This window comes from Diadema antillarum, unplaced genomic scaffold (assembly GCF_040938485.1).
Source record: "Diadema antillarum isolate AM-2024a unplaced genomic scaffold, OU_Dant_1.0 scf00000128, whole genome shotgun sequence".
Lineage (NCBI taxonomy): Eukaryota > Metazoa > Echinodermata > Echinoidea > Diadematoida > Diadematidae > Diadema > Diadema antillarum.
In genome coordinates, this window is record NW_027271017.1 from 2976648 (window position 1) to 2996234 (window position 19587).

The 19587-nt window shown below is 38.9% G+C and overlaps 1 protein-coding gene across 1 annotated transcript in view; it reads left to right on the plus strand.

Moving 5' to 3' along the window:
- LOC139720481 (uncharacterized) overlaps nucleotides 1–19587 on the plus strand; it is a 34700-nt gene extending 15113 nt beyond the window's left edge. Inside the window, exons 5-22 of the mRNA XM_071631835.1 lie at nucleotides 113–263; nucleotides 3214–3375; nucleotides 4226–4335; nucleotides 5177–5299; nucleotides 6273–6364; nucleotides 6901–7027; nucleotides 7994–8071; nucleotides 9233–9372; nucleotides 9838–10013; nucleotides 11182–11265; nucleotides 11959–12086; nucleotides 13771–13886; nucleotides 14698–14899; nucleotides 15859–16102; nucleotides 16916–17066; nucleotides 17878–17940; nucleotides 18455–18636; nucleotides 19583–19587. Of these exons, the coding sequence (XP_071487936.1) occupies nucleotides 113–263; nucleotides 3214–3375; nucleotides 4226–4335; nucleotides 5177–5299; nucleotides 6273–6364; nucleotides 6901–7027; nucleotides 7994–8071; nucleotides 9233–9372; nucleotides 9838–10013; nucleotides 11182–11265; nucleotides 11959–12086; nucleotides 13771–13886; nucleotides 14698–14899; nucleotides 15859–16102; nucleotides 16916–17066; nucleotides 17878–17940; nucleotides 18455–18636; nucleotides 19583–19587 (2334 nt within the window). The remainder of the gene's footprint in view (nucleotides 1–112; nucleotides 264–3213; nucleotides 3376–4225; nucleotides 4336–5176; nucleotides 5300–6272; nucleotides 6365–6900; nucleotides 7028–7993; nucleotides 8072–9232; nucleotides 9373–9837; nucleotides 10014–11181; nucleotides 11266–11958; nucleotides 12087–13770; nucleotides 13887–14697; nucleotides 14900–15858; nucleotides 16103–16915; nucleotides 17067–17877; nucleotides 17941–18454; nucleotides 18637–19582) is intronic.

Consider the following 19587-nt stretch of genomic DNA (forward strand, 5'->3'; position numbering starts at 1 on the left):
CCGCAAAGTAGACAACAATTTTGAATTAAGTATATAACTTAACGAATTGTCATGACTTTAGGGAAAAAAAGTAAACCGTGATATAAATATTCATGCTGCTGTGGTATAACAGGTTGCACGTACATGGGACCCGGATGTTGCAGTGTTTCTCATTGATCGGGGCAGCCGGGTGGACCAGGCCGACTCCTACGGCAGGACTCCGCTACACGTCGCCGCTACCGTCAACTTTCCAGGGATGGTTGAAGTCCTTCTCGATCGTGGAGGTATATATCCGTCTAAGATACATGAATTATTTCTTGGGAAATCTAAAGAAAGATCTTAATAATTCAAATTCATGAAATATACTTTCGTCGACATATTTTCATTGCAACTCATTTACAAATTGCCCTACATCGACGTAAATAAGCACTGAATTGATTAGTGTTTTATTATATAGTAGCCATGATAAAAAATCATGTGCGTACATACTCGAGCAGAATTCGATCTACGATCACCTGATCACCGGACAGGCGTCATGTCCACTAGACCACCGAGCTTTCGCCCAACTACAAATGTTGGTTCTAATCCTTATAGCACGAAAAGCATTTCATGAATTTGAATAATCACACAGTATCCGCTGCATGCTAAGGATTAGAACCAAAGCTTGCTGTCGAGCGAAAGCTCGGTGGTCAAGTGGAGATGACGCCTGTACGGTGATTAGGAGGTCGTAGGTTAGAATCCTGCTCGAATATGTACGTCCATGATTTTTTATCATGGCTAAGACTAAAACACTGATGAATTCAGTGCTTATTTACGTCGATGTTGGGCAATCTGTCAATCAGTTGCAGATCTTTTGAAAATTTTGACAGTTTACAGTCCCCAAACTGCCGTTTGTAGCCATATTTTTTTTTCTTTTTTTTTTTTGCTTTGGAAATTAAAGGGGGGGGGGGGGGGCGCACCGGGTGCAAATGCTGGCAATTACTGGCAGCAACATCAGGTGAATGACATAACGATTAAATGCGAGTAAGCGAAGAGAGCGAGCTTGAAAATTTTGACATTTTACAGTAAAAAAAAAATACCATTTGGAGCTATATTTTTTTCGCTCTGGAAATAAAGGGGGAGGGCGCGACGGGCGCAATTACCAGCAATTACTGGCAGCAACATCAGGAGAAAGGCATAACAATTAAATGCGAGCGAGCGGAGCGAGCGAGCTTGAATATTTTGACATTTTACAGTAAAAAAAACAACCTGCCGTTTGTTCGTATATTTTTTCGCTTTGGAATTTAAGGGGGGCGCATCGGCGCAACTCCTAGCAATTACTGGCAGCAATATCAGGAGAGCATAACGATTACATGCGAGCGAGCGGAGCGAGCGAGCTTGAAAGTTTTACATTTTACAGTCCAAAAGCTGCCGTTCTTAGCCGTATTTTTTCGCTTTGGAAATCAAGGGAGGGGGCGCACCGGGCGGAACTGCTGGCAATTACTGGCAACAACGTCAGGTGAATTGCATAACGATTAAATGCGAGCGAGCAAAGAGAGGGAGCTTGAAAATTTTACATTTTAAAGTCCCAAAACTGCCGTTCTTAGCCATATTTTTTTCGCTTTGGAAATTAAGGGAGGGGGGCGCACCGGGCGGAACTGCTGGCAATTACTGGCAGCAACATCAGGTGAATTACATAACGATTAAATGCGAGCGAGCGAAGAGAGGGAGCTTGAAAATTTTAAAGTCCCAAAACTGCCGTTCTTAGCCATATTTTTTCGCTTTGGAAATTAAGGGAGGGGGGCGCACCGGGCGGAACTGCTGGCAATTACTGGCAGCAACATCAGGTGAATTGCATAACGATTAAATGCGAGCGAGCTTGAAAATTTTACATTTTACAGTCCAAAAACTGCCGTTCTCAGCCATATTTTTTTCGCTTTGGAAATTAAGGGGGGGGGGGGGGGGGTGGAGCGCATGCCACCGGGCGCAACAGCTGGCAATTACTGGCAGCAACATCAGGTGAATTGCATAACGATTCAATGCGAGCGAGCGAAGAGAGCGAGCTTGAAAATTTGGACATTTTACAGTAGAAAAACTGCCGTTTGTAGCTATATGTTTTTTTTCGCTTTGGAAATTAAGGGGGGGGGGGGGCACCGGGCGCAACTGCAGACAATTACTGGCAGTAACATCAGGGGAATTGCATAAGAATTAAATGCGAGCGAGCTTGAAAATTTTGACATTTTACAGTCCAAAAACTGCCGTTTGAAGCTATATCTTTTTTGCTTTCAAAATTAATGGGGGCGCACCGGGCGCAACTGCTGGCAATTACTGGCAGCAATTTTAGGAGAATTTAAATGCGAGCGAACGGAGCGAGCGAGCTTAAAAATTGTGACATTTTACAGTCCAAAAACTGCCGTTTGTAGCTATTATATATATATATATATATATATATATATATACATACATATATATATATATATATATATTTTTTTTTTTTTTTTTTTGCAGTAAGGGGGGGGGGGGGGCGCACCGGGTGCAATGGAGCTGCCAGCAATTACTGGCAGCAACTTCAGGAGAATGGCATTACGACTAAATGCCAGCGAGCGGAGCGAGCGGAGCGAGCGAGCTTGAAAATGTTGACATTTTACAGTCCCAAAACTGCCGTTTGTAGCTATACTTTTTCGCTTTGGAAATTAAGAGATGGCGGGGGGTGGGGGGACGCCCGGTGCGCCCCTCCCCCCGGATCTGCTACTGGTAGTCAAGGGTGTCGGTTTATGTTCATGACTGGGGGAGGTATGACCAGCGAGGTGGCGTCGAAGTGACCAAGCATGGGAAGGATGTCCAAAATCTATCTAAATAGTAAACACTGTATAGAATACACGTGTACTAGTAAATATGTATAAAATCAGTGCTGCCAGAACCAGGGGTGCGAATTGTTTTTGCCCTCGATTTTTTTTTTTTTTTTTGTCCCCGATGCCCCCCCCCCCCCCCCCAAAAAAAAAAAAAAAAAAAAAAAAAAAAAAAAAAATTACAAAAAAGTATTATTATTTAGGGTCCGGCGTTGAGGTCGCTCTTAGACTGAAGTTTTTTTTTTTTTTTTTTTTTTTTTTTTTTTTTTTTTTTAAGGGTCTGAAGGGGGGTGCGTTCGCACCCAACGCACCCCCCCCCCCCTGGTGACGCCCATGCTATCTATCTATCAATTTATCTATCTACCTTATCTCTCCCTCCTGTCCACCGTATATGTGGACTTCGCAGCGGACATAGAGTACGCAACAAAGGGCGAAAATCAAACTCCTCTTCACTACGCAGCGCGGAACGACGCCTGTAAGACACTTCGAGCTTTGGTCAAGAGAGGCGCCTCCCTGCAGGCGAGAGACTACAAGGGAAGGACGCCGCTACAGGTCGCCGCAGAATACGGTCTGGATACATTCCGTTGTTCTCATCTTTCATTGATATTTGAAGAGTTTGTTTGCAAAAACCGATAAGTCCATTTTTGAAGATTTTGAAGTACGGTCTCTGTCATAAAGTACAAAATAATACCTTTTAAATGATATATTGGTCACTACATAAAGGTACATTTTTGAAGTTATGGTCAAAAGCAGCAAAAATTTTCTTATTATTCTCTTTATTTTTCTTGAACTTTAATCGCAAATATCTCCATTTGGCAAATATGGACTTATCGGTTTTTGCAAACAAACTCTTCATTTCTTAAAGTATCATCGTCTTGTTATTATCATGTTTTGCATATTTTTATTCGCTGACAAAGTATTGTATCCCACTGTTGTGTACATCTAGGCAGACATGATTTCTAAGAAATTTGTCCAATAAATCATTTATGGAGATTCTTACAGGTAACTTAAAGGGCCTGTATCCTTTTATATTTCTCATTTTCTATCCTTAATTGCATGTACCTGGTACCACTGAAATTAACGTTTTCGGACGTATTTCCATTATCTTTACCGGTATCTCTCAATAAAAAGAAACCAACAAAAACAATTCAAAACAGCAACAGCAGCAACAACAACAAAAACATGAAAAACAACCAACCAACCAACCAAATAAACAAACAAACAAACAAACAAACAAACAAACAAGACCAATCAAAATAAGAGAAGAAATAGTCTATATTATATCCTTGTATAATATTCTGGTAAGACTTTAATACGAAATGGCTATAATGACACTGCCCTTTTGGAGAACATTGTGAACATTGAATACGTAGGCTAAAGACGCTTACTTACTGTTAGTTTATTACTCGTCCGTCCAGATCGCAGCGAGACAGCCAGACTGCTGCTCGAATCGGGAGGGACGGCGTCAGACACGGACGACTCCGGCCACTCAGCCATGCAGTTTATGGTCACGAAGATGCCCCACGTGGTATGTTTTCACTTATCAAAATTGCCTTACAAAATATTATCATACAGATCCGTTGAGGCTCTGTCGAATTAAGAATCTCAACGGGGACTGGTTATGACAAGGACAAGAGCTACAGATTGCAATAAAGTAATGTAATAACAGCATGCATTTATAATAATAAAGCAACTTAGTGAAAAGACGTCTGTGCTGTGTTTATCAAAGATATACTAAAAACAAACAAATAAAACAAACAAAACGAACAAAACCAAAACACACACACACAATGGAAATGTTGATATGATCCTGCCTTCGGAATTGTACATAATTTATACGCACCCAATTGCATGATCATAATAGTATGAAAAGGTATTCTAATCTACCTTTGCCTTTCGTTACCATTCATAATCTATAAGAAACCCTAAAGACAAAGATCGAAATGTTAAGGTTACTATAACTAAGAATTATTAAACATCCCTCTTCCGAACTGCTGCGGTTAGTGACTTTACACCACTTGTTAAATAAAAACGCGTAAAGTATATTCCAAAGACAAAAAAAAAAATGATATTGACAAGGAGTATCCAGAATGTTTTTGTCCCAAAGGACGCGAAAATAGTTGGGGAAAAGTCATAGCATTCATCAACAATTCATGCCGGCGCACTTTGGCGTCGCAAGGACCCACTCAGTAGCATGACGAGCGAGTTCTGAATTTGGACCTCGCACTATCAGTCTATTAATAGGTGGCTACCCCCTCCTAATCCGCCTCGTTGTAACATAGTTGTCCTGTATTGCAAGGTTGGGCACTCTAACAATCACCAAAGAAAGAGGTTATCATATATCTATCTCGCTACTATTTTCCTTATAGGCAATGACAGCGTTGAATCAATTTTACAACTGTGACCGCCCAAGCCGGAAGCAGTACTTTGACCTGCATCTACTGGAACCACTGAAAAAGAAATCGAACAGGAACGTTTATGCGCGGACAGTGGTAAGAACTGTGATCTCCCTTCTCCTGTACTATAGCTAAGGATGCTGGTATTGTGGAATGCGATCCCAGACATTCATGATCAGTTGTTGAATCATTCACGTCATTACAAGATTATATTATATATGTTAAGGAGCCCATCATCACTTTTGTTTGGTTGTATTATTGCTTGGTTTTATTATTGTTCTTTATTCCCCAATGCTCTCGTCGATCGTTCGCATAGGCCTACTATAGTTTCCCATAGAAAATTTGACCCTGTATAGTACTTCCGACTTAGTTATCCATTCGCATTCAAGTTAGACATAAGTTTACACTATCTTGTCATTTACAGAAAGCAGCGATCTGCAGTGTAAAGATCGAGAGATACAGTATATCTAGTAAGTTACCCCCTCCCAAAAGAAAAAAAACAACAACAACACAACCAACAAGCAAAAGCAAAAACTAGCAACAAACGAACGAAAATGCTGGGGCCCCGCGCAAACTGTTATATCTGTAAAGAGTTCCTTTATGACCTTTAAACCATTATTGCCTTATTTCATTAAAAGACAGGGAAAATAATATATCAAACGTTTTCATCACGTCCTTTTCCCTACAACTTTTTCTCGGTACGTGTATATTCATTGAAAATAGCTGCTATCTTATGTTTTTTTCAAAATATATTTAGAGATTATACCAAACTGTGACTTCAGTGGTTATTTCTCTATTCAGTTTAGATAAGTCATACTTTTTATCATAATTACTCCTGCTTTGTTCATGTTACGCTTTCTATACTTAACTTACCAATATTATTGATTTCATATATTTTCTTTATGCTTTTCATGACTTAATTATGAAAGATCTGTAGGTCTATTTACCATTACTATAGTCTTTGTTCACATTAGCATGATGTAAGCAGAGTCACCTCAGCAATTTTGATACCAATGTATTTTTAGCATCATTATAACACCGGTATACCTTACATTCGTTCGATCTGCAGCTTCAGTCCATTGTAGACTTCAACCAGCTGGAGTTGATTGTGCATCCCGTGATCAGAAAGCTCGTGGAAGTGAAGTGGACGCGGTTTGGCAGGTAATGCATGCAGTCTTCACTTTACACTTTTTGCGTCACTTTACAAGCGATTACATTATGCACCCCCCCCCCCCCCCCCCCACATACACACACAAAGAATTAAAAACGAAACCACTAAAAAAAATCAACATCAACAAAATACAAGACTACAATGATTGAACTAATTACGATGCTTATTTCGATGAAAATTAGAATGATATTGTGGTAATTAAGATTTATGAACGTTTTTTTTTCATTCTCAGCTGTCCTTTGCCTGTCATACGCGTGGGCGAGGATTGTCTTATAGAAGGAATAATGGTATGATGGGCGGGCAAATCGGAATTATTTCCTTTGCAAGGACAATGGTCAAGATCAATAAAATGAATGGGTAATCATTACTGTAGTTTGTCTCGATGTCTAATTTGATACAGGTCAAATGTCAAGGGGATTTTTTTTTTCTTTCTATAGAACACATGGTTATCAGCTACAGAAAAAACACGAAAACGTATATACAATTATTTATTTTTGCTCCATTTACTTCCAATTGTGTCTCGCAGGTTTGGTGCCTACAAACAGCTGGCCTTTAATTTGCTTTTCATTCTGATGTGGACAGTTCTGGCTTTAAGTCTGGACACGCCTTTCCGGTTTGTTCTACCCGCTGACATATGGCGTCTTGTCTTGGAGGTGAGGGAGGGTTCCCTCTACAAATCATTTACCAAGGGTTTTTTTTTAATGGAAATGATAATTTTGAATATAATGATAAAAAACCCGGCAAAGAATAAAGAACGCATGATAATCATGAGTATAGTTATATAAGGATAATCCAGCAAGGAATCAAGAACATTCGACTTTGTGAAAATAAGATGAGCGCTCGAGGGAAGTTATGAAATTCATTTTAAAAAAAATGAGGACAGCTCTTCATAATGTTTTAACGATTACATTTCTTGGGTATTTTTCTTTTTAACTTTCCGTGTGATTGATGTATAATCTCCATTCATGAGGATAAGATATAATATAGTTGTGGTATGCAGAAATATATTCTCCTTGATATATTATTGTGTTATTGGGAAAACTGAAAACAAATGAATCAAAAAGCAATTATACCAAATGAGACTTTGCGCAAGAAATGGATAGGTATAGTCATCTTCATCCAGTGACCACGAATGATAATGATAATGAAAACAATAATAATAATAATAATAATAATAATAATGATAATAATGATAATAATAATGATAATATCAATATTATATCATAATAATAATTATTATCATAATAACAATAGAATTATTAATACAAGCAATAATAATAATGATAATCAAGATAATAATGATAATGACAATGATAATGATAATGATAAAGAGTAATAACAATAACGACAACGATCAACGTGACGCTACCGCCAAGAAACTCTTCATTCCTTGTTAAATTCTGTTTACATTTTTATTGACTAATCTAATCCAAAAAACGCTCTCAGGAAATAATTCCAAATGAAAGTTCTGGTTTCTATAAGTTGAATTTCTTTGACTATAGCGCTTACCATCGGTGTGTTCATGAGTTTCGAGTTGTCTCTTTATAGGAATCTGGAGAATAACATTATAACAGTAATGATGTGCACTCGCCTTTCTTCATAATGTTGTTACTTTGCAGATCTCCGGAGTTCTATTAACTCTATTCCAGATTTTCCAAGAGCTGAAGGAATTCTTTGATTCAAAGGCAATCTTCTTGGTAAGACTTGTATATACCTACTTTGCCGTGACCTGCACATAAAGAACATTCCAGTGTATAGACAAACTAACAAAACACAAATAAGATTAAAAGTATACAGAGTGTGCAGAAACACTCATAAGATATTATGCAGTGAGTGGTATCAATTCATTGATGTTTCATGGTCTTCGTCGCAAGAAATTATTATCATTATTTGCTCAAATCCACCTGTACGATGTTCTTGGTAAGATGTTTAGTACAAAGCTAATGTAAAACAGTCCATCATAATAATGGTGAGGCACATTCTTGTCATCTCTATCGTTTGTGATCTGATATATCGATAAATACACACACACACACACACACAAACACACACACACACACAAACGCGCGAATGATTTTAGCGTTTGAGCATTGGATGATGATCGGGATGTAATGATCATGAGATATAGTTTTGTAGTAATATGACATTGAGACATATAATAGTTTTCTGAACAGACTATAATTTTTTTCACCGAAGAGAAAATCTTATTGGCATTTAAACATCTAGGTACAAATAGTAAGAGTCATTCTCTTTTGTTTATCCTTACTTTGGTCTTAATTGTACCCGTGCTCCTCATCCTGTTCCCCTCACTAGGCTTTTGTTGGAACCTACACTCAACAAGCTTTGCTTTTTAGTAGGTTCCATCGTATTTCTCTTCGCATCCTTTACTTTGATTGAAAATGACACATCGACCGTTATGTGTTACTTTTGTATTCCTATTTCTTCATGTATATATCCAAGCTGGACATTCTGTATTATATTTTGTTATATACCATGTACTTTCCATCGAGAAATACGAAAATAAATTGAAAAAATTGAAATGAAAATAATTCTACATGATACACATCGTATAAAATACACGTTTTGGCAGACAGCTACAAAAAGCTACTAGTCTACATAAAATGTGAATTGCCTAGATTTCAGCTTTGAATATATAGGCCATTATCGGGATAGAAGAAAAATCTGGTTTTTGCTGACGTGTATAATGTCAATTATTTTCTTTGCTTTACTTTATATGACAATATGAGACATTTTAATGATGTGTTTTGCGCAGAAAATTATCAGGATATAATTCTTTGAATACAAGAATCCCCCTTACTTCATATTCGAAAACTGATCTCACATAATTATGAGAACAGAAATGGAAGAAATGGCGGATGAGTGACATTAAACGTGACTACGAGTACGCCCATCCGAGATGGCCACAAGAAAAGCAATACCTGGACCAAGAGATTGCAGCCATCAAGGACAAGTCGCCATCCTACTTCGCCGATGCATGGTAAGTGACTCTTTAGGCGTGTCTTCATCAGCCCGAAGTTTCAAAATAGCGCGCTATCTTGCGGTCACCAAACTAGTCCGATGTCAAAATAGCGCGCTATCTGTGTAGTGAAGACGCAGATAGCGCGCTATTTGATCGGGAAAATTTCCCCCAAAATCTTGGTCTTTTCAGAACAGATACCACAGAAGATGGACCAACAGCAAAGTAAAACGGCCCTGAACAGGGTAAGAAAATGAAGATTAGCAGGGCGGATCAAGGAATTCCGTAAAGGGGGGGGGGGGGGGGTGCGCCTTTACAACATTAAAAGTGACGCATGGCTCTGTGTATTAGTACAAATCAATGCATGACAATATTGACCAATCAAATCGCAGAGATTCTAAAGCCTATTTTCTGATACATGATATTTGTATCATGTCTGTGATGTCTCACTTTCTCTGATACCATCGTATCTTCCGATGCTGGCAGGAATGGATTCGACTGGTTCGTCTACATCTCCCTGCTCTGCGTCAGCATCCTTCACGTGGTCGACATCTTCATCGACTTGGACAGACTGAGCCAAGCCACCTTCGAGCTCTTCTCGATCGTCATCATTCTCGTCTGGATCAGACTGATGAAGAGCGTGCGAGCTTTCCGCTCACTCGGTAAACTCCTCACTCCGCATCCTCACGATTTGATTCGATCCGATTCGATTTGATTTGATTTAATATGATTTAATTTAATTTGATTTAATTCGATTCGATTTGATTTGATTTTATTTGATCGGACGTATGTTTCTGTACCCTTATAAAATGTACATTATTTAATAAGACACAAACGGCCTCCCATATCCGCCGCTGTGATCACCAGGTCTTTTAAGGGGTTTAGATTCGACACTTTTGACAAATGTCGTGTTTGCTGACTTTGATTAATTCACTGCACTGGAGTGGGTAGTGCCTTGATTGGTTGCGGATGGACTGCAACTCAAAATCTGCGCATATTTCATAAAGACACACACTGATATACAAATTGCCCTCCATCGACGTAAATAAGCACTGAATTGATCAGTGTTTTAGTAGAAGCCATGATAAAAAATCATGGGCGTTCAAACTCGAGCAGGATTCAAATGTACGCCCATAATTTTTTATCATGGCTACTACTAAAACACTGATCAATTCAGTGCTTATTTACGTCGATGGAGGGCAATAGTTTTGTCAATCAGTTGCAATGAAAATACCTCGACGCAAGAATTTCATGAATTTGAAAACACACACATTGTATAGTAACTTGGTACAACTATACTTACGTTTCTATTTCATATGAATAAGTTACAGTTGGTATAGGGACTTTCTGCTATTAAACCTGCATCAAATCACTTACCTAGAAATGTTACTCGCATGACTTTTCGCAAGGCTGAGGAAGGACGGAAAGTATTGTAACATACAAGATTTCTGCTCTGTCTGTACCTTGTTGACAACAAGCCCGAAATACAATCTCTTGGCAAATGTAATAAGAGTCATACACTACTTACATCAGTATAAGTTTGATCGCAAAGCGAGATAAGTGTAAGTCTTAAAAATCTTAAAGTTTTAAAGTTCATCATTAAGTATAACAAAATAAACCTTTCCACTCTCACCCTATTTGTTGAGTAACAAAGAATATTATGAAGTTATGACATCAATTACTTAATCTTTTTTAGGTTTTGTTTTTGTTGTAGCTGCTATCGCAAATATCTCACATTATTAAAAAAAAGAATGGCGTTAACACTTTTTGCGATTAAACTTTTCAATTATTCTTGTGATTTTTCTTTCTTTTTCTTCCTATATCTTACAGGGCCTTTCATTGTCATGCTTGGTTTGGTGCTCAATGACTTCGGCGTCTTCATATTCCTTTACGCCAACTTCTACATCCCCTACGGTGAGATTTGACGTAGATCTTGAAAATGGAAATGGTAATATTTACAACTTCGTGTACACTCAAACTCGTGTTTGATGTTTTCCCGATAAATAAAGCCTGGGTCATGAATTATAACTCTTTGTACACCAGTTGAGTGCTACTGCATAAATATCTTATAGGCCTAAGATCATTCTTTGTTAGTAATCCCTCATAAAAAGACACAACAATCAACCAAACATAGGGTACAAATAAGTCAAAGAAAGGAAGTGAAATAGAAGCAGTTGTATGCCTCAACATTGTCCCCACACATTTAACCTGTATCCCTATACGTCATCCCACCCGCATCACTACCCACATTCAGCAAACTTACTTAAATTTGAGACACAGATTAGGCCTATATCGTCTACTCGTTAATAAATAGCTACAATAGTGACCGTGATACAATCTTGTTCCATACATCAACACTATGATGCCATAATCTTGCTGTTCTGCTTGATTTCAACTGCATATCACAGTAAGCAAACTTTGATCGGATACAATAAATCTATTACGTGAAATATGATTTTATTGAAATTGACATCAATATTGTATAATAAACACACAAAGACTGTATCAAAGAGATCCTCGCCTCTATAAGTACATTCTAGATTGTACCGTTTGGGGAAAAAAATAATTATGTTGTTTAATCATTGATTGTGCTTGTTTTGACGACAGCCTGTGCCTTCTGGATGAATTTTGGTGGGGTGCGCGTTGCTAACGGAACCATTGCCAGCATGGCAACCGTAGACCAGATGATGTACAGTCTATTCCGGATCACACTGGTCGATGAATACGAATTTGATGTAAGTTTCTTTCTCCACAGTTTTAGCCCATCAATCATTCATATGAATAATAATGTATCTCTCTTGTTTTTGCATAGCCATTCAGAATCAAGAACTCTATTTATGTAGATTCATTTCATAGCTGTGGCGGCTAAAGTGGGCATCTTATCTAGTGTACGGAATAAAAGTTGTACTATTCTTTGTGTTGGTTTTGCAGTAGGCCTAGTAACTACACTGGACAGCAAAAGAAAGTACCCACTTCTGTCAAAAGCTGTACACAAAAAATCACCCCCTAGAAATAAACAATTTTTGTACACAGGTGTGCTACAATGGCCCTTACTAATCACATGCACATAGGCAAGTGAATGTCTTAATAACAAAGAAAAATTTGACATGCACAGCATGTTGGTCATTGAATCAAAAGTCCCACACAAAAGCACTTTCCACCATGCAAAAATGGCCACTGAATGGACAACATTTTTAAACAACCAACATTGATCCAAGGTCTGCAGGAGGAATGGACAGAACTTCCCCAGGACTACGCCAGATAGCTTGTCCAGAGCATGCGTCAGAGATGCCTGGAATGTGTCCAGGCATGAGGAGGACATACACATTATTGAAAATTGATGTTTGTGACTGTTTTTTTTCTTCGTCCTGTGACACTGAGTTTTGTGTAAAACTTGTAAGGCTCATTCTGTTACATTTTGTGACTTTTGATTCAGTGACCAAGATGTTGTATGTACATGTCATTTTTTTCTTTGTAAAAGATAATCACTTGCTATTGGGTATGTGATTACTAATGGATATTGCAGCATACCTGTGTACAAAAATTGTTTATTTCTAGGGGGGGGGGGGGATTTTGTGTGCGGTCTTTAACATAAGTGGGTACTTTCTATTGCTGTGAAGTGTTTTTCAGTTTAGTATAATCATATTCATGTGTATTAACTTATAAAAAGGAAAAGAGATCAATAGTGTCATTTTTTTTTTCATCGTAATGTTACCAGTATCATTAACATTAGTAGCATAATTTCATATACAATGTATGTGCATTATAAGCAGTAGTAGAAGCAGCAGTAGCTGCAATAGCAGTAGTAGTAATACTAATAGTAGTAGTAGTAGGTAGTAGTAGTAGTAGTAGTAGTAGTAGTAGTAGTAGTAGTAGTAGTAGTAGTAGTAGATAGCAGTATAGTAGTAGAAGTAATCGTCGTGCTAGTGGTAGTGGTAGTGGTAGTGGTAGTGGTAGTGGTGCATGACGGTAGGAGGAACCAGCAATTCATTCCTGCATCATTATTGACATCCTCTATTAAAAATATTTGAAACTGATGAGAAAATAGGAATAATAATGATGATGATAATAATATTAATTATAATAATAATAATGATAGTAATAATAATGATAATGATAATGATCATAATAATAATAAAAATGATAATACATGTAATAATAATAATAAAAAATAATAATGATATTAATAATGATAATAACAATAATGATAATTATATCAATTTATAAAACACAAAACCTATACACATATATTCTTCTGCGCTGCAAAAGTTTCTGATAATACTCAAACCCAAATCAGTATAGGGCCTACACTGCCAGTAATCTTCCAGTTTATGTTTACTGGCCCTGACCTCTGCATACGTCTTTCCGCATTTTTTTAAATCTTTTCTTCCTATCAAATTGTTTTTCTCCTCCGTCTAGTTGATGCGCGAAGAGAACGCGATCATGGCGTACATCCTGCTCGTGTCATTCCTAACGATCTCCGCCGTCCTCTGCCTTAATGTGCTCATTGCCATGCTCTCTAACACATTCCAAAGGTATGGTAGTGGAGTTGGTAGACAGTGTACGTCGTGGAGTAGTAACACATTTTCTGCAACCTCCACCCCCCCCCCCCCCCTTCATCCTGCTATAATTAATAAGGTCTTCTTTATCCAGGGGAGCCTCTTCAATCCTGCCACTGCTGTACCAGGGGTTCCTGTCACTGTTATTACCTTAGTGTTGCTAGGTATTCATTTATACACCTGGGTCGAGAGGGACGTGGTGGGTAATAAGCATCTTCTCCAAGGACGTATGCGCACTGGGCGGGAAGAGAACTCGACGGGTCCTCAGATTGGGTGTCCGGAGTCTTATCCACCATGTCCACTATGCCATAGCGCCCCATTATGTAACGCACACACGCCATCAGCAGTAATTTACTCCCACCCACACCACATAAACACACGCTATCATAAGTCACTTTTTTGACATTCAATACAGATCGTCAGTGCTATTGATAAATGTGCTATACCACACCTGCTATCAAACTCCCATCAATAGTTCATAGTTTGCTGTCATTAATTTTCATGAAGTCTTGTCGATTTGTAATCCGGCGACACATTCATTACACTAATATTATTATTGTTTCAGGAGTTGATCATAATAAAAGCCTATAGTAAACTGTGCCTATCTGTTTATTAAAAGCAGATTACAAGGAAAGGAAAGGGAAGAAGAAGAAGAAGAAGAAGAAGAAGAAGAAGAAGAAGAAGAAGAAATAAAAAGAAGCAGGAGAGAGGAGGAGGGAAAACTAGTCACAAATCACTAATAGGCATATGAATATTGTTCATCGTGTTTACTGCCCTCTGCCGTCAGGATCTACGACAACGCGACAGCCATTGCCCTCATCCAGCAGGCAAAGATCACGCTAGCCATCGAGGACGGACTTTTCGAGAGGACGAGGAAAAAATACGACAAGTACATCCGGGAACACTGCAGCCCGCTCAGCGTCTACTACGACGACGATGTCGTGACTGAAGAAGGAGAGGATTTAAAGAAGGCTACTTTCCATATCCAGGTTAACCTTGTAGCACTTTATTCGGGTTTCTCGAAATTCTTCTTTTGGAAGGGTGCAGTATTTAGACTTAAAGGGATCGTACAGTTTTCATTGAGACCTAATTTCATGTTGCTAACATTTTTGGTGAGATAATGAGAAACCTCTTATGAAATATGAAAGATCATGTAATTGTATGAGGAATTCAACGTTTATTTGATGAAAATTGGTTTTGAAATGGCTGAGATATCCAAAAAGAGTGATTCTAATAAAGTGTGGCACCCACACTTTATTACGATCGCTTTGTTTTACTTTGTTTTTTGATGTGTCAGTCATTTCAAACCCGATTTCCATCAAATAAACTTTGAATTCCTCTTAAAATGGTATGCTCTGTACTATATGATAAGTGTTTTCTTGGTACTTGTATCTCGCAAAAAGTTAAAAGACCAATTCTCATTTCCACCAATATTGTACGTCCGGATAATTTTCAGAATTTTGCATTTGAACAACTTTTAAACGGTTTTACTGAGCCAAGTTTCAAAATTTCATATTAGGCGTTTTCACATCAGCCCGATGTTTCGAAATAGCGCGCTATTTTGCTGACTATTTTCTGCGAAAAATATCTCGAGCTTGGATTTTTATCGGGCTGATGTGAAAACGCCTAATTATTGGGATGAGGAGTAACAATGCTTTCAAAATTCATACTAAATTACAGTAAACAAGGATTGTGACACGCAGCTTGACATAAGCACATTACTATTTCTGTATATTAAATGGGTTAGTCAAATACCGGTTAGTGATTGGCTATATAGACACAGTCACGTGATGGAGGTACATTCTTGTAATGTATGTTATGTATGGTATGTTCCCAATGTCCCCCCCCCCCCCCCACCACACACACACACACACACACACACACTCTCTTGAAACTTAATTTAACGGAATTTATATTCCGAATGCTCTCTGCCTTTATTATCGTACAGAATTCTTTGATGGAACTGGAAGAATTTCTGCAGGATCAGAAGAATCCAGCCCAGATGCAAGGCATCGCGCGTCTGAATAGGAAAGTCGACATACTCACCGAGAGGAATAATGTCATGTTTGCGAAGATGCAGGCTGACATGGAGACCATGCAAGAACATTTGAAGAACCTCGTCGAACAACAGCAACAGGTGGCACAGGGGAGAGGGAACGATGATGATAGTGATGATGGGAAAGGAGAACAGAGTGATGGAGAGGACAGAGGAGGAGGAGGAGATGGAGGGGGAGGAAGAGGAAGAGGAAGAGGAGGATTAAATGATGGTAGTTATGACAACGGCGGAGGAGATGACAGAAAGAGAGGACAAAAAGGAGGAGGAGGAGAGCGAGGTGGCACGAGAAGAGGGAGGAGGAGACAAGATAGACGGAGGGATGATGATGATGATGATGACGGCAGTGACGTCAGAAGGAGAGGGAGACAAAGGAGGAAGACAAAGGATCACGAAGAGCTGAGTAGGAGCAACTACACTGACAGAGCCGAACAACAATCAGACACGAGAAGTACATGTAGTAAGTATAACATAATAGCCTGAAAGATATTACAGTCACTAGACATGCTAGAGGTGTGTGTGTAGTGTTTGTGTGTGTGTTTGTTTTCAGAATGATAAACTGTATGTGTGTGTTTTCTCGCGTACATACAGCTGTTATAATTATGTAAGTGTCTTTGCGTCGAGTGTGGCTTATGATCGTCCGTTGTGTGTTGTGTGTGGATGCCTGACTCCACTATCATTCGGAGGCAAAATGTCATCGAAAATTGTATGATACACGCTTCAAACTCCGACACAACTTGGACGGAACAGAGTTCAAAAAGGTAGCAAAGTCCCTCAATAAGATCTAATATAGTTTTAAAAGCCATCACAAAATTCTGTATTCCAATTGAATGCATTTCATGACATGGCCTATTATAAACTGCTCTGAAATACCACATTAGGAGTAAGAGCACATATTGGATGCAGATTATCCACTTTATGATTTTAATTTCTTTTTTTTTACCGATGCCAGGAACTTTGCATCTGTCAAAGAATTCAACCTGGGACATCGAAATCGACGATGATAACGATCCTACGGTGACCTCGCCAAGGTTTCTGCCTAAGCATACAACAGGAAGAAGAAGTTCTCTCTTTGATAATGCAATGGAATTTCAGCGTCTAGGGTAAGATATCCAATTTTGACTAAGAACATTATGAGGGATACAAGGGTAAGATAATATGTCTAAATGAAATGCGAACTGTTAACAGTTAATCTGTAAATTACGTAATGATTCCGATTCCGTTCGTGATTCGTTTATAGACATTTTTCTTTTTCGGGTCCTTTTTCGGATTAAAGAACCTTGTAATAACGAGCGTGTATCCTTTTCGGATTAAAGAACCTTCGGAATAACGAGCGTGTATCCTTTTCGGATTAAAGAACCTTAGCTATAGGAATCAAGAACCTTTACTCTATTTTTCATATCAGCGAGCCTTCGGAGTAACAAACCCTATTTCATTTTCGGAATAACAAACCTTCGGAATAACGCCACAAATGTTTGGATTACGAACATCTACGTACAGGTGTGGAGAGAATTTGTGTGCGTCGGAATAATAAACATCGTAGTCCTCCATAGTTACGCATTTGGTCTCGCAGGATTTACTTCGAATTGTGTTACAGTGAGTCAAAAAAAAATGAAACAGGGAATATCACAATGAACATTATGTTCAATGCTGCTTTTTGATATGCTATGGCGACCTCGACGGTGGTGCTTGAGTCCTGCACACACCCGTGCAATACATTATCTTTAAATACAGCCTTCTGATCTGATCGTTTTGTCATGGATTCGTCATTATAATTCTAACGTAATTCCCAGGGCTATGGTGCCTGTTTCGAGTTAAAGGACAGGGCAAAATAGGGTCACCTCCTATTGTTGTCCGTAATAGCATACTGGAGGTATACTCACTTCAATAATATGCTATCTACGTTTGACGCAGGCCCGGCTCATTGCTTCCGCCAATAACGGCAACGATGGAGGGTGGCGGAGACGCTGCACAAAGGTACGATATGGGATTCCGCTATACAGCAATCGTTAAGAGGATGCATTGCCTGAAAATTGGCTTTTGAAATCAAGAAAACGCATAAAACAATATCATTATCAAAGACAATTCTTTCAGTGACCGGACATCAAGATTAAACACAAGTTGTGGGCGATGCCCAGCTGCGTTTGATCTGAAGTTTTATCTGATCACAAAACCATTTTCTAGCTCTTATCACGATGTTTCAAGTCTGAGAAGTTTATTTCAAGGAGAGATTCAAGCCAATGGCGACCACTTCTTCAGTTCACGAGTTCCAATGCACTTGGTGCGGTGGTCGCGCATCACACATACAAGTCACCTTTTGACATCAGTGGCCGCAGCGTATAATAAAGCAATTGACATTAAACACAATTTACGATGGTTTACGAGTTTACAGTATTTTGAAAAATAATGATCACATCACTAATCTTCATCAGCTCAAAAAGCGTTCTTTTACACTAGTTCACAAACAATAGCTATTTTGTTCTCAATGCAGAGCGAGACTGCTTCGAAGCGACAGTAAGATGGAGCGGAAACTCCGGAGACAGCGTGAGGAGTACCTCCAGCAAAAGCTGAACAGTTCGCTCAATGCCACCGAAACGAGCTTCGTCGACGTGCCGCGCCCGAAGGACGAACCCTTGGCGGACATCATTCGGATGAGGCAGTCGGCATTACGTGGTGGGTTTCTTTATTGCCACACATTTGCAATTGCAACACATTATGTCACAAATTTGCAATTACAACTCCGCTTTGGATGACAAGTTTGTCGAACATTTGGAATTGCAACACCTCTTGGGTTGACGATCTTGTTTCTGAGGAGCCGGTGTCAAAATCGATCATTGGAACTTAGGGTAGTTGCCCTAGCTGAACTTACCTGCAGATTTCTGAAGACATGTTGCATTAGCATTCATTGCTCTAACATTCATCCTGAATTTGACAATAGATAACGATTCTAATTGGTTAAAAATGTCTGACGTAATTTTGATCAATGAGGGTCTACCACAAAGAGAGAGGAAACGAGATCTATATTCAGGTGGATAGAGTATGAATAAGTGTGAAACTGACCGAAAAGAATTAAAAACGCTGGAATTTCACTAACGTCATAATTTTGTATACGACAATAAGATCTATAGAAACGGCAAAGGCCCCGACACTTTCATGAGCGTAATTTATGTTATGCGCTGGGTGTGGCGTAAAGGTAACTATCCGGAGGAGTATTCTCGGATAATCAATTTTCCTATCATGAAAGCACATTATTGTGATTAACAACTTTGTTCCACCGTGGTTAGATCGTTACCTTGGACTAACCGACACGTCATTGATATGTTGGGGCTTTCTTCCGAAATTTGCTGTCACGTAATCCCATATGTTTCAATTGAGTTTACGCCATCCGTTATTCTCTTTTGTTCCCCTCCTATTTTCTTTCCATTACGTGTGTTCCCCTTTTCTCTTCTTTTTCTACCTCCTTTCTCCCCGACTTCAAATTGTCCTCCTCCTTTCCTTTTATACGTAATCTCATTCCTCCTGCTTTCACTATTTACTTGTTCTTCTTCCCCTTCACTCCTTCTCCTAACTCCTTCCCATTATCTGTCGTATTTCTTTTTGCTCTATCTTAATTCAACAGATTGA